The 26,355-nt window shown below is 48.4% G+C and overlaps 1 protein-coding gene across 1 annotated transcript in view; it reads right to left on the bottom strand.

Moving 5' to 3' along the window:
• The window catches only part of LOC144146149 (putative RNA-binding protein EEED8.10), a 44,780-nt gene extending 23,979 nt beyond the window's left edge, over positions 1-20,801 (bottom strand). Inside the window, exons 1-8 of the mRNA XM_077678113.1 lie at positions 20,030-20,801; positions 19,450-19,544; positions 15,914-16,001; positions 14,712-14,795; positions 13,501-13,681; positions 10,969-11,061; positions 10,487-10,600; positions 1,462-1,559 (exon numbers count right to left, since the gene is read on the bottom strand). Coding sequence (XP_077534239.1) covers positions 1,462-1,559; positions 10,487-10,600; positions 10,969-11,061; positions 13,501-13,681; positions 14,712-14,795; positions 15,914-16,001; positions 19,450-19,544; positions 20,030-20,452 — 1,176 coding nt within the window. The 5' untranslated portion in view covers positions 20,453-20,801. The remainder of the gene's footprint in view (positions 1-1,461; positions 1,560-10,486; positions 10,601-10,968; positions 11,062-13,500; positions 13,682-14,711; positions 14,796-15,913; positions 16,002-19,449; positions 19,545-20,029) is intronic.
• Positions 20,802-26,355: the final 5,554 nt, after the last annotated feature.

Genomic DNA, 26,355 nt, shown 5'->3' with positions numbered 1-26,355 from the left:
GCGTAAAAGAAGGAAGGGTGCTCCACCAACATGGAACCCAACTTCGCTGCGAGCACCAATCACACCTGTCAAGACAGGCCAGTTCAAAGACGCCACACAGGTAAGTTTAGTGTACAAAAAAGCCCTTTAGCTAACTCGTCACTCCCAACTGAAGAACAGACATCAAGAAAAACTGGACAAAGGAACTGCAGGACATGGTGCGACTAAATTGCAATAAGTCAAACCCAGTGTTACTCTTTCTCTCTAGTCACATCTGAGCCTCCTTGGCCTCTTCTCTTTGTGGCAGGGGCCGGTAAGAACAGCTTACGCAGGTCTCATTAGCTTCAGTTCCCGCCAATAAAATGAACCGTCGGAAATTTCTCCCTCCATAGTTGTATCAAGTGTAGGTGATGCCAGAAAGAAAAGGTTCCAACCTGTTTGCACAAAACACCGCAGTGCAAGGACACCCGCTCCCCAGCATGTTTAATCGTCAACAGACACGGTTAGCTAACGTGCCTTGAACTTTTCCCACTTCTCCTGGCTGCGCGAATCTGGACAGTGTGGGCAACACCACCTCCTCCTGCTCAGTTTTAGCCCTTTGCCTGCCGTAGACTAGCTGAGCTCGCGCACACTGCCCCCACCGAAGACGAGCTATGCTCGTCCACGCTAAAACAAGCGCTCTCGTTACCGCAGTCAAGCTACCCTGAAATATGTTAGTTTATTCATTATGTTAGTCATGTTTAGCAAGTCGTTTATCATGTTAGGTTATTGTGAACCAGTTTTACTATTGATACACTTGTTTTTTTTATCATCATTTGATAACTTGACGACAGGAGATGTCAACGTTTCCAGTCGTCAAGCGACAGGAGATGCCGACAGCCCGACCCCTAAGGTACTTTACCCCTCAAAAACTTCCGTTTAACCCTTTCGCTCCCGTTGACGAGTATAGTCATCATAAGACTTTGTACCAAAATGACGAGTATAGTCACCAGACTACACTCGTCATCGCTCGTGACAACTATACTCATCATCGACGACGAGTATATTCGTCATGAGCGATAACGAGTGTAGTCTGGCGACTATACTCGTCTTTCTGGCGGCTATACTCGTCATCGGTCATTTTAGAGCCCTGACGGCCCTTTTTTGCAAGACACTGGTACCATGCGGTGAAGCCATCTTTGAGAAATCTTTTCTATCCAGTTAAAGTAATAAAGGAACATTACTTCATCGAAATAATGGTACCGTGTAAAGCCATCTTAGAGCAATCTTTTTTACACCGTCAAATAAATAAAGGAACATTCTTTTATTGAAATAATGGTGCCGAGTTATTCAGAAGAAAAAAAAACGCTCTACTAATTGAGCGAAAAACATTTTTCAGTAAATTTGGTACATTTTTCTTTCTTTTTTTTTCACAATACAGAAAGGGTTAAACTCGGCAGCACTCAACGTGCAAAACTGGGCAAAGAAGAGGGGGCCTCTGACCTTGAGCTTGGGGCACTTCTGGGCGAGCTGCTGGACGGACACATTGGTCAGCTGCACACCGGACGCATCCAGGTACTCCAGGTTGGGGCACAGCATGCCTGTACGCACAAAGTGCACGCATACGCGTCAGCCAGGAGCTGTCTGTCTCAGTATCAGAAAGTCTGCGGCTTGCTGAACGGTAAGATCTAAACTGCCCCCCTCTTGACACCGGTCAAGCCGCCAGGGTGGTAACAAAGCGGACAGTACCTACAGCACTCGCACCTACTGGCAAGCAAGGGTCTGCTTGCTCCGCCCCCTTTCATTTTCTTTAAATATTTTTATTGTAGGAGGGCTCCGAATTAATTTTGACCACCTGGGGATCTTTAACAAGCGCCGAAATCTTATACACACGGGCGTTCTTGCTTTTTCGCCTCCATCAGAAAAGCGGCTGCCACGGCTGGGAATCGAAAGGGGGAACCTCCGTCCCCCTTTCATTTGCACACTATTTGCCTACGGCTTGTGGCACACATCTGGCAAAGGAACAGTCTTTGGCTCTCATGGAACTTTTCTTTTTAACGATGGTGGTGTACGCTTTTGTGGCAGACAACGCCACAGAGAGGGTGGCAGCCATCGTGACGAACGCACACCGCAGTGGACCTTGTAGCATGTCTGCCACATTTTCAAATACTGCGACTTTCACGAGTACGGTAATCTGAGAGATTTCTCGAAAGGCCAATGTCTGACAGCTGGCAGGGCAGCAGCTGATGCAGGAATGTTTACAGAGCTGTGGTCAAGATTTCTGACAAGGAACCGTAGGCCCTTTCATTCAAAGGGTCATACCTTTTGCTTTGGAGATTGCAATTAAGCAATTTTATAACCACTGGTATCTGGTTCGGCACTTCTTTCTTCTAGACAAAGGTTGCATACATATCACGGTGTTGAACCGAAAAAAATAGCGGTTCGGTTACAGATAAATTTCATTCCGGTTCAGTTCCAGTTTTGACTACCTAAATCATGCACCAAACCGGTTCGTGAACCAGTTCAGGAGCACCTGAACAGGTTTGTGAACAGGTTCAAGGAGCTGTATTATTAGTGAAGTGGGAAAAAATGTTTTACAGCCTAAAACCACCATGGAAATTAATTTTTTTTAAATTCAGAATACGTACTACTTTTTTATAATAAAAGTGATGCAATTTTAAAGTCAACCTTAAATGATTAGGCCATTATTAAAGAAAATGTACCATCCATTTTTCTCGCCCAGCCCTTATGTCATCCTAGAGACTACATAAAGCCACTGCCAAGAGACATTTACTGGTGCATCTTGTTCTGTTTCATCGCACCCCTTCAATGCTGACAAGAAGGCACGACACTGGTAAATCTACTTTAGATATTGCCGCGAACCATACATTGGGTTTGTTTATTTGTGTTTTGCTTTTACCGCCCGGCTGCGCCGGTCTGTGTTATCTCTGCGCCAAGGGAAGCGCGTGTTCCATTTTTTCTTTCTGTGCCGCATGTGTTATCTGTTGTGATAGGGAGAGCATTCCGATCTAACGTGAACAGCCCAGAATAATCTTCTTGGATCTACTATGTTCTCGATGCGAATCGACGTTTCGAGAACCACGCGCGCCAAAAGATAAAAAGCCTGCAGTGCGGACGCCGGGGCATTCGATTCGACGACACTCGCCTGTGCAAGTCACTTTGTTGACCGCTGCTTCGCCGCCTCTGTATTCTTTTGAGTTGTTAGGGGAGCACAAGTTCGCTCCAACAAACGTGTTTCTCATTCAACACAACTGCATCGTCCTTGTCTTCGTGACATCTGGTGGAGGTGCTGGGTACGCACCCTTCGTGCCGACTACAACCTCGAAAAGCCGCCAAGCCAGTCCAACAAGAGCCAGCCCCCGCCTGCAAGATTTACCGCCCGAGTTCGGTTTGATGCCAGAAGGGCCCAAGAAAAGGAACGCTGCAACCAACACCATGGTGCAAGAAACAACGTCGCCAATCGTCCTGCAGCAGCCCCGGGAACCGCCATCGTTCCGAGGAGCCCCCGCAGAAGACCCAGAAGAATGGTTGGAGAAACTGGAGCGCGTCCGGAAATTCAACAGGTGGGACGACGCAGAAACGTTCCGGCACGTTTTCTTTTACTTGGAAGATTCGGCTCGCACTTGGTTCGAGAACCACGAGAGCTCCTTGACAAACTGGGCTCAGTTCAAAAGCGAGTTTACTAAGACCTTCACTAGAAAGAGCCGCCCTTTTGTTGGAAACGCGCACGCAACACCCCAACGAAGGTGTCGTGATCTTCGTTGAGGAGATGAAGCAGCTATTTCGCCGCGCGGACCCCGAAATGACGGAAGAAAAGAAGTTGCGCTTCTTAATGCGCGGAGTGAAGGAGGAACTGTTTCCTGGACTTGTCCGAAATCCGCCCAAAACCGTCGCCGAATTCGTGAACGAAGCCAGCACCATTGAGAAAGCCCTCAAAATGCGTGCTAAGCAGTATGACCGCAACTTTGTTGGCGCGGCCAATGCGAACGACTTTGGCAGCACGCGGATCCCGGCCGACAGCCTACGCGAGACTATCCGCGCAATAGTGAGAGAGGAGCTGCGGAAACTTCTCCCAACGCCGCCGCAGCCCCAAGTCGCTTCCCTCACCGACGTGATTAGAGAAGAAGTGCAACAAGCGTTGGGAACTTCTACGCCATCCGAGGTACCCCGAGAGCCACAAGCTATGACATACTCCGCGGCTGTTCGTCGACCCCGCCCTGCTCCAACACGCCGTCAAGAGGCCCCGCCGTACCGCCGCCCACTGTCACCCGCCCGACCCCCGGTAGCCCGAAACCAGACGCCGAGGAAGACGGACGTATGGCGAACTCCCGATAACCGTCCTCTGTGCTACCACTGCGGAGAGGCCGACCACATTTACCGTCGCTGCCCATACAAAAGACTCGGACTGCGTGGTTTCCCCGTCGACGCACCTCGCCCTCTCCCTGGCCAACGAACACGTGAGATCGACGAGTATCTATCTGAAACCAGCCGTGGCCCAGCGCGTTTCAACCGTTCGCCGTCGCCCTACCCCTACCAATCGCCGAACCGCCGTAGCAACGCTGACTTCGTCCGTGGAAGGTCCCCCAGCCCACGCAGGGGAAACTAAAGGCGGCAACTTCTGGAGGTGAAGTTGCTCTACGGCGAAAAACTAGAAACCCTCCAACGACGCAAGGACGCGCTGAAGACAGTGATTCACGACATGCCCTCACCCCGACGACCCGACCTAACCCTGACGAGACTCCCGAACACGACGACAGCTACACGGCGCGACGCGTACCCGACCTGACCGACACGTCCGTTGAGAAGACGATGACAACGACGATGCACAGTGCCCGACCATCAACACGTACAAGCAGAGATACGACGCCCCGACGAACCCGGAACTCGAGGACGACTGCATCTGACGTCAAGGTGTCCATCGACGGCTTTGACGTAGTCGCCCTCGTAGACACGGGAGCTGACTATTCGGTAATGAGCGGACCATTTGCGTCTAAACTGAAGAAAGTTATGACCAGATGGGACGGTCCGCACATACGCACAGCAGGAGGCCACCTCGTGACGCCAAGTGGAACGTGCACATCGCGCGTCACCATAGACGGCACAACGTACCCTGCGGCGTTCGTCGTTCTGCCTAACTGCTCCCGCGACGTGATTCTCGGAATGGACTTTTTGACGGACAACGGCGCAATAATTGATCTGCAGACCAAGTCGATAACATTTTCCTCCAATCACTCCACAACGCCGCAGCCGAACCCCGATCACCGTGCTGCTGTCAGGATCGCCGACGATCACATCACCCTGCCACCCCGCGCAAGCTTGATGATCGCCGTCTACTGTGAGGATGCTGCTTCTGACATCGACGCTATCGTAGAGAGTGATCGAAGGTTGCTTCTCGACCGCGGTGTCTCCGTCGCAAGAGGCATTGCGCACTTTAAGCAACGCCAATCTCACGTTTTGGTCACTAATTTCACCGAAGAGTACCAGCATTTAAACAAGGGAGCTGCAATTGCGTTCCTCGAAGAAACGCAAGAAGCAAGTGATGTGATCGCAGTCGCCGACTTTGAACGCACACCCGTAGAAACATTTAAGCTCCCGCAGCCATTCGACGTGAATCCGGCGCTACCGCAAGAACAACGGAAAAAATTATAGGGTTTTACTGCGTCGCTATAGCGAATGTTTTTCGTCGAGCGCAAAACTACGTCAGACCCCTCTAGCGAAGCACCGAATAATAACCGAAGATGGAGCCCGACCTACCCGACAGTCACCATACCGCGTCTCTTCACACGAACGGGAAGCCATCCGGACTCAAGTCGACGACATGCTGAGCGATGACATTATACAGCCATCGAAAAGCCCCTGGGCTGCGCCCGTCGTACTCGTAAAGAAAAAAGACGGCACATTAAGGTTTTGCGTTGACTACCGGCGACTGAACAAAATCACGAAAAAGGACGTGTACCCCCTCCCCCGAATCGACGACGCCCTCGACCACCTCTGCCACGCAAAGTACTTCTCATCGATGGACCTGAAGACCGGCTACTGGCAAATTGAAGTGGACGAGAGAGACCGAGAGAAGACTGCATTTATAACCCCAGACGGCCTATACGAGTTCAAGGTGATGCCGTTTGGGCTGTGCACAGCACCAGCGACGTTTCAAAGAGTCATGGACACTGTGCTAGCTGGCCTTAAGTGGCACACCTGCCTCGTATACCTCGACGACGTAGTGGTATTCGCCCGGACTTTCGACGAACACCTTGCAAGGTTGGAGTCTGTACTCGAGGCCATTCGTACGTCGGGGTTGACGCTGAAGCCTGAAAAGTGCCGTTTCGCATACGGGGAACTCAAGTTCTTGGGCCACGTCGTCAACGCCGCGGGAGTCCTACCTGACCTGGCAAAAACTTCAGCCATTGCGAACTTCCCAAGGCCGAAAGACAAAAAGGGCGTGCGGAGATTTCTCGGGCTGTGCGCATACTACCGGCGCTTCGTCGCAAACTTCGCACGCATTGCAGAGCCACTCACGCGCTTGACGAAAGATAGCACCCCTTTCAGCTGGGAAAACGACCAAGAAAAAGCATTCGGCGAGCTGCAAAAACGCCTGCAAAGCCCGCCCATGCTCGCTCATTTCGACGGAAATGCCGAAACGGAAATGCATACGGACGCCAGTGATATAGGCTTGGGTGCCGTCCTTGTCCAAAAGCAAAGCGGCTGCGAAAGGGTAATCGCCTATTCTAGCCGTGGTCTGTCGAAGGAGGAGAAAAACTATTCTGCTTCTGAGAAAGAGTGCCTGGCTATTATATGGGCGATTTCAAAATTTCGCCCATACGTGTACGGAAGGCCATTCAAGGTTGTAACAGACCACCATGCGCTGTGTTGGCTCGCCAATTTGAAGGACCCCTCTGGCCGTCTTGGGCGGTGGAGCTTGCGCCTGCAGGAGTTCGACGTTACAGTCGTTTATAAATCCGGCAGGAAACACTCCGACGCCGACTGCCTGTCCCGCGCCCCCGTCGACCCACCACCACAAGACTCTGATGAAGACAGCGCGTTCTTCGGGATCGTGACGGAGAGCGACCTAGCCGCCCAGCAGCGTGCCGACCCCGACTTACGCGTCATAATCGAGTACCTCGAGGGATGCAACGTTGCCGTTCCTAGGACCTTCAAACGCAGCTTACCAGCATTCAGCCTGAGAAACTCCGTCCTTGTGAAGAAGAATTTCAGCCCCGGAACAAGAGCGAATTACCTTCTCGTCATCCCCGCGGACCTTCGTGACGAAATTTTGGAAGCGTGCCACGACGACCCGTCTTCCGGACATCTGGGCACAGCCCGCACTATTGGAAAAATCAAGGCGAGGTACTACTGGCCCGGCCTTACCTCTGACGTCACCCACTACGTCCGGAGCTGCCGTGACTGCCAGCGACGAAAAACGCCGCCGACAAGACCCGCCGGACTTCTGCAACCGATCGCCGTCCCATCGAGACCATTTCAACAGAATGGAATGGATCTTTTAGGCCCGTTCCCTACATCACGATCACAGAACAAGTGGATTGTCGTAGCGACAGACTACATGACGCGCTACGCAGAGACCGCCGCTCTTCCGAGGGGGACTGCACAAGAAGTGGCGAAGTTCTTTATAAGCCAAGTTGTGCTGCGACATGGAGCCCCGGAAGTCCTAATTACAGACCGCGGAACGGCATTTACTGCGGAGCTGATGCAAGGAGTATTACGCTACAGCAACACGGATCACCGAAGAACGACGGCGTACCACCCCCAAACGAACGGACTAACAGAACGTCTGAACAAGACAATCGCAGATATGCTGTCAATGTACGTTGACGTTGAACATAAGACTTGGGACGAAGTGCTCCCGTATGTCACGTTTGCGTACAACACGGCTATCCAGGAGACGACACAGCTGACGCCGTTCAGCTTGTCTACGGTAGAAGGCCGACTACGATGCTCGACGCCATGCTTCCGCACGTAGAAGACGACGACCTCAACGCCGACGTCCACGGATATCTTCAACGTGCGGAGGAGGCCCGCCAGCTCGCTCGAGTTCGTATAACCGACCAGCAGCTGGTGAATGCGGGCCGCTACAACCTCCGACGCCGAGACGCCGAGTACCAACCAGGGGATCGTGTGTGGGTTTGGACTCCCATCCGACGACGCGGACTCAGTGAGAAGCTCCTGCGACGGTATTTCGGACCCTACCAGATTCTACGACGTGTTGGCCAACTTACCTACGAAGTGATCCCCGATGGTGACTCCGGCACATCACGACGACGCACGCGGCCTGAAGTCGTCCACGTGGTTCGCTTAAAACCTTTCTACGGACGATGACGAACTTTTATTTTCATTTGTTCGGACTGTCGCTTATGTTAGCATCGGGTCGATGCACTCTTAGAGGGGGGGGTAATGCCGCGAACCATACATTGGGTTTGTTTATTTGTGTTTTGCTTTTACCGCCCGGCTGCGCCGGTCTGTGTTATCTCTGCGCCAAGGGAAGCGCGTGTTCCATTCTTTCTTTCTGTGCCGCATGTGTTATCTGTTGTGATAGGGAGAGCATTCCGATCTAACGTGAACAGCCCAGAATAATCTTCTTGGATCTACTATGTTCTCGATGCGAATCGACGTTTCGAGAACCACGCGCGCCAAAAGATAAAAAGCCTGCAGTGCGGACGCCGGGGCATTCGATTCGACGACACTCGCCTGTGCAAGTCACTTTGTTGACCGCTGCTTCGCCGCCTCTGTATTCTTTTGAGTTGTTAGGGGAGCACAAGTTCGCTCCAATAAACGTGTTTCTCATTCAACACAACTGCATCGTCCTTGTCTTCGTGACAATATTCTCTCTATTATGTCGCTGCAGACGTTCCATGGCAGAAAATTTGAAAATTTGTTGTTTCTTATCTTTTCTTGTGAAAAAACGTCTCCGAGGCCACAAAGAAGTTGTGTAAGTTACCAAAGGCTAGTTTTACAAAGTAATGCCAGGTTGGGTTTGGCCTCTAAGGTGCATTTAGTGTCCCAAGCCAAACTTTTCCACATAAAGCAAACATGTGTATGCACGCACACACACAAGGCCTTCCAACCACCGGTGAAGAGCAGTATTTTCTGTACAAAGAGACTGTACAGAGGCGCTAGTGGTAACCAGTGGACTCCAACGTCTGGGCCCACCTCTCAATTCCTTGACATACAACCTCTCGAACTTCGAATTGACAGCAGAAATTTCGCATCGACACGTGTCTTAGAAATTTACTCCTGTGGCCCCCCTTTGGCATTTTTCCTCTCCTTCTGGTACAGCACCGTCTCGCTTGCACAAAGTTGATGCCCCGAACAGATAAAAACATAGGGTTGCTAGTGAGCGCAAGTATGCATCTCTTTCTTCCTATGCTGTGCTGCTGTGTTCATTGTCACAAATGCTACAAGTGAAACGCTTAGGGTGTGAGCGTTCTCCTGTGCGCAGAGCATTCAGCACCTTTGCGGCCTGACTGCACCTGCACAGTCCCAGCAAGGGCAGGCCAAAGTTGGTCTCCTACTGGCTGAGAGGCATGACATATCTTTTGCCCAGCCGTGCACACTGCTCACGCGACCAGCAGCCACACAAATTCAATTATGGAGCACCATCCTTCCACATATGTGACCACGAGGAGAGCGTTTAGAGCGTTTTGAATGGTTGGTGGTGCGTGAAAGAAAAAAAGCCCCAAATGACATTAACCGTGCATTATCAACATTGGATGGTCAAACCATTTCGTCCTAAACCAGTAACCGTCGTTTCTTTTTCTTTATCAGTTCAGTTCCGGTTCGGGTCCAGCTGGCATAAAAAATAACGGTTCAAGTTCAGTTCCAGCAAAAATACCGGTTCAGTTCCGGTTTGACACCCTGATAAATATTATAAGCACCCACAATGCAGTTTTCTCTAAAAATCTGGCAAAACTTTGGTGAGAAAAAAATTTAAATATTAAGCTATTTGTTCTGCGGAAAAGCAAAATTGAAATTACTTCTCATATCTGATCAGCATACTATCATCCACATCTCTCAATTTTCATAAAAATACCTCAAATACTGCAGTGTTTACAAAAGACCCAAGACCCTTTTTAAATGCACGGGAGTTTACAATGCATACGCAAGCATAAATACTTCATCACTCTGAATTAAGTGAAGGCCAGAGACTGCACCACTACAAACCCATTCAATGCCCAAAGACTGCACAGCAGGTGACTCAATTGAGTCACCCATCCATGCATAAGCGTAAGCAGATTTTGCTATCGATTAATAAGAAAAGCACAAAAATCCGCCAACTGACAAGTGCGCACGTTCCCAGTCACACAACTTCTCCACCTTTAACAGACTTGTCAACATCTCTGAAAATCACCAGTTCCCCTGCTGAATAGCTGACGCCCCGGTGCATTTATAAGCCTGCTATGTAGAGTGGGCAAATTCCCCAAAAACTGAGACGCCCAAGCAGAAGACACGAGAGAACACCCACTGGGAACTATATGACACAGCACTAGACACTCACTTATGGCCTCGGCTGCCTTGTAGTCGAGGGCATGCGACGCAGACGGCAGGTCTAGGCTGCGCAGGGACTCCCCGCAGCGGACCAGGAGGGAACGAAGGATGCTCACAGTCAGGGCTGCACACAGACAGGGGCAGTAGGGGGGGGGGGCATCAACTGCACCTTCGCTACTGCTTGCCATACTCCCAGGCACTCCACAGGAACCCCCCTCAAAGTTCAGGCCTCCCCACAAGGGCTGAGTTTGGTTTTAACGCAGCAGTAACACTAAATGATGTACTACTCGGAGCCTTACACGTCATCCGTTAACTAGTTACAACCAAATTAAGTCGGATAAGTGCTGCCTGCGCTTACAAATCAACACCCTTAGGTTGTTAACAATGTTAAGCTGTTAACAATGCATCACTGCTCAAATCAACATCCACCTAAAGTACAAGCATTTCTGGGGGCCTCAAAGAAAACGAAAGACAGGGATGGAGGAACCTTACGCTTTCCCTGGCTCAGTGAGAACATGCCCGAGAAAGACAGCTTGTCCTGGGTCCTCCAGAGCCGGAGTGCAAGCCTCCGCCAACGCTGGCACACTGAAAGAGGCGGACAGGGCAACGAGTTGTCACTTTGCACGAGAATTCGCGCCTTGTGCGCGGGCGTAACCTAGTCATGTGCGTGTCACATGTTCAGGCGCCACAAGAAAAGCATACGTCCACACGGTCACGCGTTTGCGGTACCCCCTTTTTCATGCCCTCCACTCCCATGTACACAAAAGTGAGAAGCATGAAATACACCGTTCGACGACAATCGTGCTTATTCTCCCCTCTGTCCAAGACGGTGGCCCAAACCAAGAGCTAAAAAACTAGTGTGGCAGATGTGCAACGCCACTGACACACACAGGTGTGATAAATAAGCAGGACCATGTGATTAATTTCACTGGACGTAGAGAAAACCTGTATGAATGTGCACCGAGGCTTAACTTTTTCTTAAGAGGAGAACCTGTCCACTTTTTGAAACCTACGGAAACTTTCGTATTTACCCCAATCATGGTTTAGCACAGACAGCACCATGTTTATTTACGGTAACAACTTATTTACAACAAAATAAGTTGTTAAAAACAGTTTAGTACATAATAGATACAAAATGTTCGCGAGTACAAATTTTTGCACCGACCAAAAACGTTGGAAAACGAAACAACGCTGCATGCAAACCAACAATGCTACTGCATCCTGCTTAGTGCGGCTTCAAACTTCCTACAGTTGCTACCAAATTGTTGGTAGCATTTGAAGTCTTAAGTTGTACTTGAGTGGTGCATTATAAAAATGAGCTGGCGAAATTCGGAGCAATGTTGTGCTTCCAAATTTTGCCCACAGCTGTCGCAAACTATAGCTAGCTAGAATGAATTTCAGCTGTGGCATTCCGAATTCCACTTTAATTAAATAGCCTGTTTCTGTGTACCTGATTAATTAACTTCTCCGTAATTATTAGCCATTAATTTACCTACACAGTACTCCAGTTTAAGTAGTGCAAACACTGGGGGGGGGGGGGGCCTGTACTCAGATGACTATATGAGTATTCTGAAGCCTACTTAGAGGAGCCATGAAGAGAAAATACAACTTTAATTTGAAAGAACTAGGATTCAGTATCTCACTCAGCTCCATTACAGCCACAAAAAATGTTTTTTAACGAAAAAAAAAAGCAAGAATTATATAAAAACTTTCAAATTTTGGCCACAGTGACGTGTTATGAGCAGGAATGACGTCATACGGGCCAACAAAAAAACAATTTTCAGTGCGTTAACTGCACATTAGCATTCAAGTGATGCAGTCAAACGGAACTAGAGGCCCCATTACAGACGTCCAGTCATGTGTTGTCGCGACAGCTCAGTTAGGCGGCCGCCAATCGCACAAACAAGGTTCCGTGACGTCATAGAAAAGTTGCGGGAAATTGGCTAGGGGGTCGCGACTGCTTTACACGTTTTTTTTAATATCTCCGTTATTTGTTCGAAGATCGCGATGATATTGGTATCTTTGTTATCGGAACTAAGCAGTCTTTCTAATAAACCCAACTTGTATTTTGTCTTCATGGCTCCTTTAAGTGCTATGTGCTATGCATGCCCAAAGTGTGCTGTTAGACAACACTCACAAAGCAGGAATGCATACTGCTTTCGCATAGCAGGTGATTGACACAGGTAAAGCGTCTGTCAACTTTTTTACTTTGACTCATAACAAACAAAAATACCACATTCTGTTGATAAATAGTAAAAGAATGTTTCGTCACAACCTTAATAACCATGAATCGCAGCCTCCTACTGTGTTTGGGGACTTTTCTTTCGGCTTCTCTAAAGTGGGATTCACACGATGAAGAAATCCCATCTTTCTGGCCCACAGAGCCCACTCACGTGACAGGCTTTAGGCTCCACCCCTTGGCTGGGGAATGCCCGCACATGCTTTGGGAAAGAAAATGCTTTCGTATGAATCCCTTCGATGACCGCGAACCTCCGCAGGGAATGGAACCTGTGTTTGGCACTGTGGTCACACCGTTTTAGGTTGTACCACGTGCCAGGGAGGCTTTTTTCGGTGCGGTGTGGTCGACACATGTGGAAGGGACAAGAGTGGGCGCCGAAGAAGTGTGCCTTGGCGTTTGGAGGCACTGTGGGCGATTGAGAGCTAGGGTGTCTCGATGTGTGCGTCCTAAGAGCCGCCTCGCTTTCTCCACACTGTCGCGCCCGCTAGTCGTTCCGTATGTGTGAATGCGCCGCCAAGCTGGACCATCCAGTGATGCTGTGTGTTGATGCTACATATCCGTCCGCCTCCGCGGGCCTTTTAGTCTATCGTGAGAGTTGCGCTGAAGGATCGCATGTGCACTCTCTTGTTGGATCTTCTGTAACCTGAGAGCTACTGTACACAGCTTCATGAAATTTCACAGTTATTCTGACGTTATCAGCCTCCTCGCTTGAGCCCAGCTGTGCTGATCCCAGCGCTACACTAGAGGTCACCAGCAAGAGATGGACAGCCAGGGTAGCCACCCACCCCTCTCGATGCGTATGCGTGACTTGATGTCCAGCCAGGCGAGCACCATGAGCAGGGCGTCGTCCGGCAGATCGTCCACGTGGTCCAGCGACCGGCGCGGGGAGGGCGGGGGGGTCGCCGGGGTCACGTCCGCCTCCATCTCCTCTTCCTCATCCTCCTCCTCGTCACCGTCCAGTTCACTCTGCAAGCGAAAAACCCCATGGCGCCAAGCAAATACCCATTGGGCAGCATACAAGCGACCGTCTAAACACACTCCGATTGGCGGAGCACCCCACAAAGAACCAACAGTGAATAGCGCTGGCAGCTGCATAAGGCCAATCTAGTATCAGTTAGCTTCGCAGGGGAAATTATTTGTGACACTATGGTTTGTTTCTTTGTTTGTGTGTGCGTGCACGTGCGTGTGTGTGCGAGAGAGAGAGAGAGAGAGAGAGTAAATAAATACCTTTGCTCAGTAAGAAAGAGTGGGAGTTTGGGCATAGGGGAGCCCGAAATCCAAAGCCCCTAATGCAGCAGCTTGTTCCCTGCCCTCTCAATCAGCCCACGTTGATCTAGAGGTGACAAGCTAGTCAAAGCTGCCTCCCATATTTCACCACAGAAGTGGAATACGCAATGTTTGAGTTCTAACTCTCAGCATACCCTTGGACAGGGTGACGTTGCATGGAAGAGCGTGCATATTTTTCGCATTTCGTAGAGTTTTCAGTTAACGTTGCATGTTTTTTTATCAAACATCTCCACCCATCTACATTTCTGAATGCTATATAGATAGGTTTGTTTGCAGCATACCCTTTGGCACTACCGTTTCTGCTGCGGACCCAATTTGCAAGGCCTCTCAAATGAGCCACTCTGCTTCGACACCGCCTTCTCCTGTGTACTCACATTCCGCCGGATCATCCTAAAGAGTTTCCTCCTCCTCCTCATGCCAGCACACCCCTTATATACAAGGTCGGTGTAAGCAGCTAAGGCTGCAACCTACACCTCACCTGCCAAACAACACGTCAACACGGTCTTGACAATGTGTCATCACACAAGTGTATTCTTGCACCATTGTCAAGATTACAAAGAAAGGCTGCCAGAAGACACCAGTCAATGAAGGCACCACACAGCGTGGTGTTATGTTCGGGAGCAGTGTATGTCTCAATATGCCTCACCGTGAGCGAGTTTCACAAGCCAAGTGCACAATCAGACCCCTTGGGGGCGTGCAGTGAACTCACAGCAAGGGCTTTTCGCTGAGCTGCAGCCTTGGCATCCTGTCGCATTTTGGAAACCCTTGTCTTGTTGGCTGGAAGCAGCCGCAACTGCCTGCACGGGGAAGGGGGGGGGGGGGAGGGGGGGGGAGGAGGAGGAAGAGCACGTTGATGAACACGCAAGACCACTTTTGAAACATCTACAAGGACACAGCGTGTAGATGCCATTGATGAGCTTTAGCTCTCATGTGGACCTCAATCACACGTTGCGAGATGAAGTTGAGGTCAGATCAGAGATTTTGACCACAGCTTTCAAGTTTGAGTGAGGTACAGGTAGACTGCTAGACTGCCCTTGCTTTATTTTTTTTTTTTTTGTTAGGTGCCTCCATACATTCTAGCAATTTTTATTGTGCACAACAAGATCAAACATATTCTTGAAACAAATACCCACTTTCTTTCATTAGCATCCCAAAACTGACACTATTTTACCAGCACTTCTCACCAAATTACGAACCATTCACTTCAAACTGCATACATATGACCACTACGTGTAGTCTTGGCTTTTTTACTGGCAAAGACTGCCTGATAAAATAATGTAGTTGAAGATTTAAAATCTCAGCTAGATGCCCTAAAAGTTCTGTCCAAAATTTTTGCTCTGGTTCAATTAAAAGGTTACCACTAATGGAACGGTGCCACTTTAAAGGGTGCCCATTAACATTCAAGAAGTGCATCACACCTAAGAGAATTTTGAGTTAAACTGATTCATGGGCTTCATGTCAAGGTTAAATCAAGTCTGAGATAATGTTGAATGTGAGGCAAGGTTTAGGTAGGTGATGTCTGTAGAACTCAACTGATGCTAAGGTGAGCTTTACTAAGAGGCTCGTGACTTAATAAAGGATAATGCCAAGTCAATCACCAAAACTATGGAAGTTGTTGCGTACCCTTAACCCGTATGTACAAACTTATCCATACACATGTACACATACCCACAATACTCATGTATACATTCTCATGTATGACATACAGAAATGTTTCTAACTTTCTGCATGTGCACATACACATGCCAAGTCACGCTTCTAACTTTCTGCATGTGCACATACACATGCCAAGTCACGCGTACGTACGTGCACATATAGATACGCAGGTACTTTTGCAGTGTCATAAACTCTGAAAGGCAGTTTCCTAGGGCTCTTATCAGCAAAGCAAGATGCCTCTGCTGCAGGAGGTACTTGCCTGCCATCAAGCTCCAACTGTTCGGGGGGAGTATTTCTGGCTTTTTCGGCCTCTTCGACCTTGGAAAATGTCACAAACCCATACCTGCAATGGGAGGGGCACATGTGAATTAGCTACAAATCCAGCGGGAGTGAATTAAAGGCAAGCAAGCATGGCACATCAACACTGGGGATGCGTTTATCGAGGAAAGGACAATGCGTCATTCAGACATCTCAAATGTGCAAGTCAAAATTGGAATGAGCTTCAAGAGACAATGCAATCAAAGGAAATAACAAAAACGGTGACAGAATTAGCCCTCCCCTCTGGTTCGTGAGAGACTGTCGCAAGAGACTTTTGATTCTAGCCGCCCAACTTTTAGCTAATTGTGCGGGAGAAGACAGGCTTGTTTGTTACAACACAGGTTCAACATTTGCGACTTCATGCACAGTGTTGAACCACTGGAAGGTGACACTGCAAACCTATCACGGTGATGAGAGACGAAAAAGCCCTCATTTCAGCACGATGATACAGTAACTAGTTAAAATGTTAGCAAGCACGGGCCCATAAAGATGGTGAAAATGGAAAGCAAGGCAAATCAGGGCATGTAAATACGGCGAGACGAGGGGACAGACATACACAGAGAGGGAACAACATAATCCCTGCTTGTAATTGAAAATTCACTGGAAGAAAGACCATTTGTGTACAAAGTGTATGCATGTTTGTGTGTGCATGTGTTTGCGAAAAGAAGGTTTTGAAAAACAAACCAGCATGCAAGACACGGTTCATGCTGGTTGATATGAAAAAAAAAAAAAAAATGGTTTTCAAGAACCTTCAAAGCTTTGTGTGTGAATTTTAAAAGACCCCACTGTCTCTTGGAAATATAAATACACATGATTTTCAGGGGGAAATGGAGGCTTAAATGATGATGATGATGATTGTAGGGTTTAATGCGCTGACACAATGCAGGCTATCAGGCACGCCGTAATGGCGGGCTCCAGATTACTTTTGACCACCAGGGGGATGTTTAGCATGAGCCAAAATCCCGTACACACAGGTGTTTTTGCTTTTCGCCTCCATCAGAAAAGTGGCTGCCGTGGCCGGGAAGGAGGCTTGAATTCATGACAAATCATTGCAAAAAACTCCAAAGTTGTTGGAGCCAATGTTTCAACAAGGAGACCTCTGTTCAGGTGAGTTCTCTTAATGAAACAATTGCTTCAGCAACATTTCCTTCAACAATTTTTCATAATTGTATGGTTGAGTTACACAAATGAGAATTTTGGTGTCACAAAATGCAAATTTTCATTCACTAAAGAGGGTGAAGCAAGCAAGAGACATTGACTCAGTCTTTACATAGCCTCAAGTTGATTTTATGCTTATTGAAGAGTAAAATTCAAGAAAATTCAAGAATTTCCAAGGGTCTGTAAAAATTCCAGAGCCTTCAAGGCCTTGAAAACAAGTTTTTCAAATCTTAGGGTTTTCAAGGTCCTCCACAAACCGGGAAGAACTACTTGGTGACTTGGTGGTGCAAATTATCACTATCCCCTAATTTCCTGATTCCACTAACAAGCACACCAACCGATAGTCAGCCAACTTTGCGCTATGCCTTTTTTATTTTGCGCCCTTCCACGATTTTGGCATTGGTGCCCTTGGAGTGTGACCGCCTCGTCAAACAAACGACATGTACGGCAAGGTCTGAGTAAGCAAGGACTCTGGTCCAAGGCCAATGTTCCTCTACGCGTATGTTCAAAGATCTCTCTCCGTTTGCCTTACATACATGCTGAAGAAAGACGAAGGGATAAGATAAGGCCACCCATGGGACAAGGGTTGTGCTTTGGTTGACAGCACAAGAAGTCCTCTATATTGCTACCTTCTCTCTAATTGTGCCCTATTGGGCAAAGGGCGTTCAATTTGCCTGCAGTAGTTAGGTCACTTGACACCCTTTCTTCTCCTCAATGCTTTTCTAATTACTTCGTAGCATTTAATAAACATGCATGTTTCCTTGTACTTATATAAGTGGCCCTTTTTCCAATATATTTTCAATTGCCAATCAGCCCTCCTGGTGTTCCTTCTTCTCTGTGTAAGGGTGTGTTCCCTGTTTGCACTGCAGTTACTTCCAAGTATTCTCAAGAACATCGATAGCATTGATAGCCACACGGTTCACTGAGTTGATGCACAATGTTGCCTGTATCTCAGTTGATAAGAGCATTATTTGCCAAGTTTGGTCAGTCGGTTGTGATAAGACATGCAACAACCAGCTATCTTGCTGGTCATGCCCTGGTCTAGTGACCAACACCCAAATCATGCACTGCTCTAAAGATTCAACTTCATATCTAGAAAAGGCTTGCTGCGTCAAAAGCAGTATAAAGGCAGCTCCTGGCTTTTTGAATGCAACTTATAATACACTAATTGTCTCAGCAGGCTACCATAACACTTTTAGTCACGAAATATTATATTCACTACAGAAAAATTTCTTACTCGCCGATTTTGCAGTTTCACATGTCTAGAGGTAAGAAAAAAAGGTTCCACCTCTAGAATAGTTATTATGCAAATGGCGTCGCATCCTCTTACGGAGACCATGACTCAATCCTGCTTTTCCCTTGAAAAAATAACACTCCGAGCAAATTTACGAGGTGAAATAATATCTACTTCACACACCTGTTTCATGTGAAATAATATTTATTTCCCGTGAAACAGGTGTTTTTAGCCTTTATAAATGATTCATGCCGCAGTAAAAGACAACTTAGGATGGCAACTCACTGGAGTTCCCATAAAATGTGCTTGCGTTTATTTTGACACGAAGTTTATGAGGGCTGTTACACTGTTCGACATCAACTGGTGCTACCTCTTTCCCTTTCATAGGCGTCAAACATTAGGTGCACCGCTCTGCTGCATAAACTCTCTTCGTTTTCACGAGAAAATCAACGAAGAAAGTCGCGTCTCCATATGGAGACAGGGTGAATAAAAGGGATAATAAAAAAGGAAACCTAGACAAAAGCAACGAAAGTATGACAATACAAGTGATCAGTGAATTTGCTGTGCTCATTGCCAATTTTTATGCTTGCACGTCTCTTGGTGCAATGCATTCGTATGTTTTCTGGGTGGCTGCAAGGTAAAGTGCCGGTGGTTGGCACCAAGTACAGCTGAGGCTGGACTTAACATCAATGCAGGAAACTACAGCTCTGCCCTATAAGGCAAATCAGTGCAATGAGTGGGCTGAAGGGAGTTGTAAATGCCACAATAAAATGTGCTGTTTGGGCTACTTGGTGCACTAAGGATAAAGAAAAGAGTGCTCATGTGTCCTGTTCTAAGCAATTTTTTTTTTTCGTTGTAGATGCTTTCCTCTTTTTTTTTTGAGTGACTTGTAACATTTGCAGCGCCCTTTTTACGGTCACGTCTCTGTCTTAAAACTCAAACTGCATTTTCCAATGCCAATTCATCATCATTCATGCATCAGGACGGACTCCTGCTGCATATTCGCCACACTTGCCAAGACCAACCCATCATCGTTGACGCAACGCCTGCAGAGTTGAAAAGAAAAGCGTGGAGTCATCACCCTTTGGGCCACCGCTTGATGTGGTCCTGTACAATGGTGCAGTCCACAACTTTCCCAAACTTGCCAAGAAAATCGCGCAGTTGCCGTTTCGTCACCTGGATGCGGGAGAGAAATAAAGAAAAAAAAAAAGGGAATTCATCGAACATTCGACACTTACGTAAGCTCGCATGCATACGCCAATGTAGGTCACCAAAAACGTGGGGAGAGAGCGCGCAGTCCATCAGCGTTGACGTGCCGCTTCGCCCATAAATACATCGCCGCGTGCATGAGCAGGAAGGGAGCCGTAAAGCGAAAGGAGGGCAAGTGAAAAGAGCGGCGCAAAGAGCATTATCGATGACCGCTCCTTATCGCGCACATGTAACGGCGGGCGTCTCAACGTGCCTCGACGCTACAGGAGTCCCCCCAAGACAAAACAGTGTCCTGTGGTACTCGTTTCGTCATGATAGAAAATCGGCGACAGCGTTTGGGCAAAAATTTAGCAAAAAGCGCCACCCGGCGAGACGACACAACAACGATCCTGGCATGGTTCCAATCAATCGAACGTAAACACAAACAGAAAAAAGTCAACAAAGCTGCTCACTCGGTAGCTGATGTTTCCGACGAAGAGCTTCTTCTGGTAGAAGGCCTCGTTCTCCTTGACGCTGTCCGCGTCCTCGGGACTGGTTTCGTCGGACTTGTCGTCTTCCATGGCGGTCTCCATCTTCCGCCGAGCCGACTCGAGCAGCCACTCGTGGTCGAAGCTGTTGAGGCCGGACTCGGAGCGCCTAGGGTCGAAGAAGCGACACTTTCTAGGGGAAGGGGTCTTGCAGAGCCGATCGCGCAGCTGCTGCTCCGAGAAGATCCAGCTCTCGCGGATCGGCGTCGACACGGGCGTCGCGGGCAGGCTCGAGCGGTACACGGCGCCGGGGGGCAGCCCGTCCGGCAGGCACACCGCGTTCAGCCCCATGAACGCCTCCGAATGCAGCTTCTGCAGGCACCGTATTCGGTACGCGTACGAGAACATGACTGCGGCCACAAAGCGAGGGGATCGACGACGCTCCACAAGCACTCAAAAAGTTTCTCGGGCCAATCACCACATCTTCGCCCCTGCTGGTGGCGGCTTCGCACCCTTTGCCCCCGCGCACTGCATGGCCCGTCACCGCTCACGAAGCGTACTCGCGACCGCTGGACTGCACGCCGCGCATCTTTGGTTACGCTCCGAAAACCTCGCAGCCTCCGCTCTGATGAAAGACCTACTGCTGGGTTGCAGAAACCGTGTCGAACAGGAACAACAAACAAGTCGCCATTTTATTTTCTCTCTGGATTGGCTTCCGTCGGCTTTGTAGCGCCCGCACACACATGGAGGAAGAACCGAAGAACGCACACAGTTGCAACGTAAAAGTTTCCTAAAGGGCGAAGACATCCTGCCATGCCCCCGTTTCAAAATTCTCGGTTTAATCGTCCAGGATGACAACAGGGTATAAATGTCCGTTGGGAAAACAAAGCATACGTCGGAACAAGCCCTTCATATGTTCCCACGAGTAGCGAGAGTGGCAAACTTGGGCTCGTCTAAACCTTTAACCCGTAACAACGGTATCGCATACGTGACACCTTATCTCCTCCTGAACACAGGGGACACGCAGGTGCTGTACGTAATCATCGGCAAAGCCATCAAGCATCCTGTGAGCGCTGCGATCTACAAGCAAACTCGTGGCAATGGTCTTGCAGAATCTCGCCGATCACAAGCAAAGGCTGGGCCAGGCCAAGGCGGGCAGACACATCTTGCAAAGGATTGGCTGGAAGGCAACGGAATCTGTGGAGAGAGACCAGCTTGCGGATGAATGGCTGGAAGCCATCACAACCATTGCAAGCCAATCCCCAAGAACATGGCATACGCAAGCTGTTGTTGTTGTTGTACCTTTTCTGATAGCATATGTACATAACCACGTGGGGGATTGGCCAAGAAACGGGGTGGCCTTTTGGCTAAAGCACGGGCTCTCAACAGGCTGCGCTGGCAGAGTGAGGGGTAGTTTTCATAAACGTCCCCCGAAACGATGAACCGGACGCAGAGGAACTGGCGATTACCCGGCCTGGCCCTCACCCTACCGGTCAAAACCAAAGTGGTTACGGATTCGCAGCAGTCCTACAGAAGCTTCCAGTTTCTGCCCAATGCGAGTGCTCAAAGGCAAAAAAAGCCTCCGAGCGAAAACATAGAACTATAGTGTGGGTGCTGGACCCATTCTGCGGTGGAGGGCGACAGTTTTGCCAACCAGCAGGCACTAGTGACCTACCGAGCCATGGCCGCAGAAGAGGCGAAAAGCCAACCATTGCTCACCTACAGGGACGTCTGCCTGCCGTCCAATGTACGTCCATTCCGGGTCCAGCGGACATCCGTAGGACATCTGCCCAGCGGTGCGTTGGGTTGTGCGGTATAGTAATATTCATTGCAGAAACATATGATTCTCGTAAATAAAACATTTGTCATTCTGTGAATTTTTACTGAACATCCAAAATTCATCCAATTTCGGACGTCCCGCGGACGTACATGGTATGTCCATCGGCTCGGAAAAGGACATCCACTAGAGCCGGAATGGACGTACTATCTTGATCACAGCTAAGCAGAACATGGGAGCGCGTGTCATTCTGTGTGCGGGAGTCGCCTGTCGGTGTTCCAGGTAACTTCGCACGCATGAGCAGTTCGTTTGAAACGAGGCTATGTGATATGCGCGTGCGATGTCACCCGGAAAGCCGACAGGCGGCTCCCACGCACGCGCTCCCGTGTTCACCCTAACTGTGATCAAGATAGTACGTTGGACGGCTGACGGACGTCCGGTGGTTGGTTGGGAGGCTCCCTCAGCACCATACAAGCTCACAAAAGAACAGCAAAATATATATATATATATATATATCCGGCAAATTCAGACAGAGTCCTTTCCGCACCCCGCATGTCCCAAACCACTTTGAAGAAGTCTGCCCAGCCTGTAAAAAATTAGGCACTCTCCAGCACATGATAGGAGAGTGTATACGTTCAGTCCGAGACACCCGCCACTTTTAGGAGTTCGTACCCTGCATTTCTTCGAAATTCTGTGCCACCTCTTTGCCACTCATGCACCTTCGCAGAGTGGATGATTTTTAGATTTAGAGTGGAAGCGCTACAACTAAAGCTAATTATTTCAAGGTCCTTCAACGCGTCGCAAGTCACCTTTACACCTTTAGCTTTGGACGAACAAACTGCACATTTTTTTTGCCTGTAGCCCCGCCGCAGCGACGTACTAAACAAGTGTAAATGCTGCTTCGCCACGCTTTATCGCTCAGTGCCGACTGGGCCGTCTGTATGCCTTCAGCGCAAGCGAACCACGGTGACTAGGCGAGGGTTTAGCGACTTCTTTGCCGGTGCTTCGCCAGTCACCTTAGTCTTGCCATCAATGGTGCGCCAGCTGGGCTGTCTGCGTGCCCTTCAGCTCAAGCAAAAGGATTAATGCAACCATGCATCCAGTAGATACAGCCAGACGGCAGGCCGCGATATTGTGGGCAAAGGAAAACTTTCATAAAACATTGTAAGTCTTTGCTTTCGTTCGTGATAGACCTGAGCCCTTTTTCATTATTTTACCCTACATAAAACAAAAAATTTGTGTTAGACTGGCAGCCTTTCTTGCCACCAGCCAGGTTTCTGCAACAATGAACGAGTGCCAAAACTTTTGTCAGTAGGTCGCAGATCCAGCGTACACAAGAAATGGCACAAAAAAATGACCAGCTTGCAACGAGAATACAAGTGAAGTTAATTGAGCTGAAAAGAGATGCTTGGGGAGAACACATCCTAATGCCGCGATGGCCCTTGGTGGACCTAGTGAACCGGCTGTACGTGACTTCCACAAATGATAAAGACATATGTATGAGGGCGAGTAGCTTAAAGGGGCCCCGCACACAAAATACGTTCGTTTTATTCGAAAGATTTGCTGTTTTATAGTGTCTCCAGTGCTTTCCCGGCAGCAAGTGATACTTTATTCAGTGAGAAATAAATCAAGTTAAGTTAAAATTTTGATTCTCTCGCCAAGTCATGTGTTTTGTGACATTTGCAATGACATTACACGTATAGGTCTTCAAGCGAATCTCAAGTGCGCATTTTAGTCTGCAATAGATTGCGAAGCCTTATTCACCGTCAGTCCTCCTAGATGGTGCCATCATGTTTCTACACACCGCTATTCGCCTTTGCTTTGTTTTTGACCGTATTTGCACCTGGCTTGTTTTTGTTGCAGCAGGTAGAAATCGTTTAGTGAAACACGGGGTATGTTCGATAAATAGGGTCACGTCAGACAATGGCGCTTTCGCCACTCGGCCAGTGTCGTCTGAGACAACCCCAAAGCGTTGCATTGCTGTGCAGCTATAACAAGCATAGTGCATGCAGTACCAATAACAGTACGCGCTGGTACTTCTAAGTGTACCAGTGCGCATTGTTTCACGCCTCCCCCCCCTCCCCCCCATGATTACTGCTATGAATTAAATGAAGATGTATTACACTTAAGCAAAAATAGCTCATTTTGCAAGTTTATAAGCCCTGCCTTGCATTTGCTTTTGCCGGCCTCAGGTGGCAAAAGCAAAAACGTATGACGTCATATGTTCTAGTGCGGGAAATGAGCTAGTGAGTCGTATGGCCATTCTTGACTTTTTTCCTAATTATGTAGCTTATTTGGGCGAAGTTTACCTTACGAGTGGTGTCAATATTATTCTAAGGAGGCAATCTTCCGAATGAGCATAAGTTGCATTTTGTCTGCATGGCGCCTTTAAGCTTGCCAATCACAGAATCACACACAGAATAAAGGAGCAATTAGGCCAGTAACAAAGTATACGTTCCAGCTAATTAAGACTCCTTTTTTCTTGACAAAGCATCCACTAAAGCCTGCCATTGTACGGTGCTGCCCCAACAGATGCCGTGCGAACAGTGCGAATCTGTTTTTCTTCGAAAAAGTTTCATTGATTGACTGCACAGTCAGGGCATCACTACTCAACATGCGCTTGCTACAAAAGATATTGGATCACCTAACCACCATCATCATTGGCCAAGCATCGCAGGTATAGACCAACCTGATTAGTGTTACCACATAAAGGCTTCAGAGTTTTTTAAAGCATGTAGCTTATATAGAGGTAGCTTGGGTATTTAGTAGCTCTAAGCCTTATGTTAGGCCTAATGTTACACATCGAGCTCAGCTGGTATCCACAGTTTGATGAACAGTGAATTTGGCACTTCACAACACTCAGTAATATGACTGAAAACGTTAATCCTTGATATAGGGCTAGCAAAACGACCCTTGGTCAAGGCTTTCAGTCATAGTAATGAAGAAAAGAAATAGATGCATCGCTAATGCTCTTGTATTTTTCCTCAGCAAACCGCTTTTTTGTTCATGTTCAAACTTCACACAAAGGTTGCATTTCACAACCTACTTTGTTTAACACAAGAAGCAATTGCGCTTACTAGGTCATTTCTAAACCAAATAAAAACGTTTCGCTTATGAGAGAGCTAGTTCGCCACTTGATGAACCCAGAATATGAACGTGAATCATTCAGCAAACCTTTTTAAAACTGCGACTTCATCAATCTTTGATCTTGATGACAAACTCTATTCAAGAGCTGTACCAGACCTGTCCCTTTCTACCGATATCGCTTCACGTTTACTGAAACTGCCACATTTTACATAACATCTGATACAACAAATCGCCACCTAAGTGACATCGAGACCTGTTTGTGTGCTGCATCCTTCTATTACGGTAATATATCAGGTGACATTGCACCAACCTGCACCATAAATCAAGGGATTTACATCAATACTCCAGTGTAAAAAATATTCCAATGCAGCTGCATATTTCACCTTCCCTTCTCCCTTCAATACAAGTGAAGCAGTGTGGATTTAATGGCATCTTTCAGCACAAAGCGCGCAATCTCACAGCAGTAACCACACATTACACACCGGATACATGTTCCCTCAGCTGTTGGGTGGTCATTACGAAACTCCGAAAAAGTCATGTTAGGTGACTGCAAGACTGTTCTTATGGGGTTTCAGTACGAGCCTCTTTTACATGCATTCAAGCCTCTGTATAGCTCGTGCGTGAAAGCAAAAGTACTTATCTCAGACATTCATGAATTTGACCCACTGCCGTTGCTGCCTCGTAGTATGCGACAATAGAGTCCTTCGATGCCTTTCTGTTCATGAAACTTTGCCGTCACGCTATGGGAGAGCTTCGTGCGCTGCTGCGCCGCAGCGCTGGTGTTGATCGGAGGGCAGCCGAGGGTGTGGTCAGAGCGCGTTTGGCAGGGATCGGACCACAGAGTAAGATAAAACAGACGCTCGCCACCTTATCCGCAGCGTGCTTTCGCTTTATGTGTCGTGAGCCGCTCAAATGGACTTATTACTTTGTGAGTGGCGAAAAAATTTGGTGCGAACAGGCATGCTGCTACTGCGTTCCTGCCTGCCAGTCTGGCTACAGAGCAGCGGCGGCCGCCCGATGCCCTCCGATCTGCGGTGGCGCCCCTCGTGGTAGCCTTTGTCCCCGTACGAAACTTGGCCGGGAGTTTCATGATCAGAGAAGCACTGGAGGACTCTGGCGACAACATAAACGTACACGTTCCACATCAATAACAAACACTTGACAAACTAAAAGGCAGAATTTTCGTTTTACGTGGCCAAGCAATGCACTACGAAGCATTGTGCAGTGTGTGTGTGTGTGTGTGAGGGGGGGAGGGGGGGGGGGGGGGTAAAAGCTAATTTAGACCTCCAAGACTCCTAATACACACTAAAATTCTGGTGCAGACGCTTGCTGGTCAGACCAGTAAGAAATAAAGAAGCAACCGATGCATGGATAAAATAGCGACTCAAGGTTCTACACACGGGTGTAGGACATGCCTTGCATGCAAAAGAAAACAGCCACAAACTCA

Source organism: Haemaphysalis longicornis, unplaced genomic scaffold (assembly GCF_048455015.1).
Source record: "Haemaphysalis longicornis isolate Haplotype H1 unplaced genomic scaffold, Haemaphysalis longicornis Haplotype H1 scaffold_7, whole genome shotgun sequence".
NCBI lineage: Eukaryota > Metazoa > Arthropoda > Arachnida > Ixodida > Ixodidae > Haemaphysalis > Haemaphysalis longicornis.
This window is presented reverse-complemented; position numbering and strand designations above follow the sequence as displayed.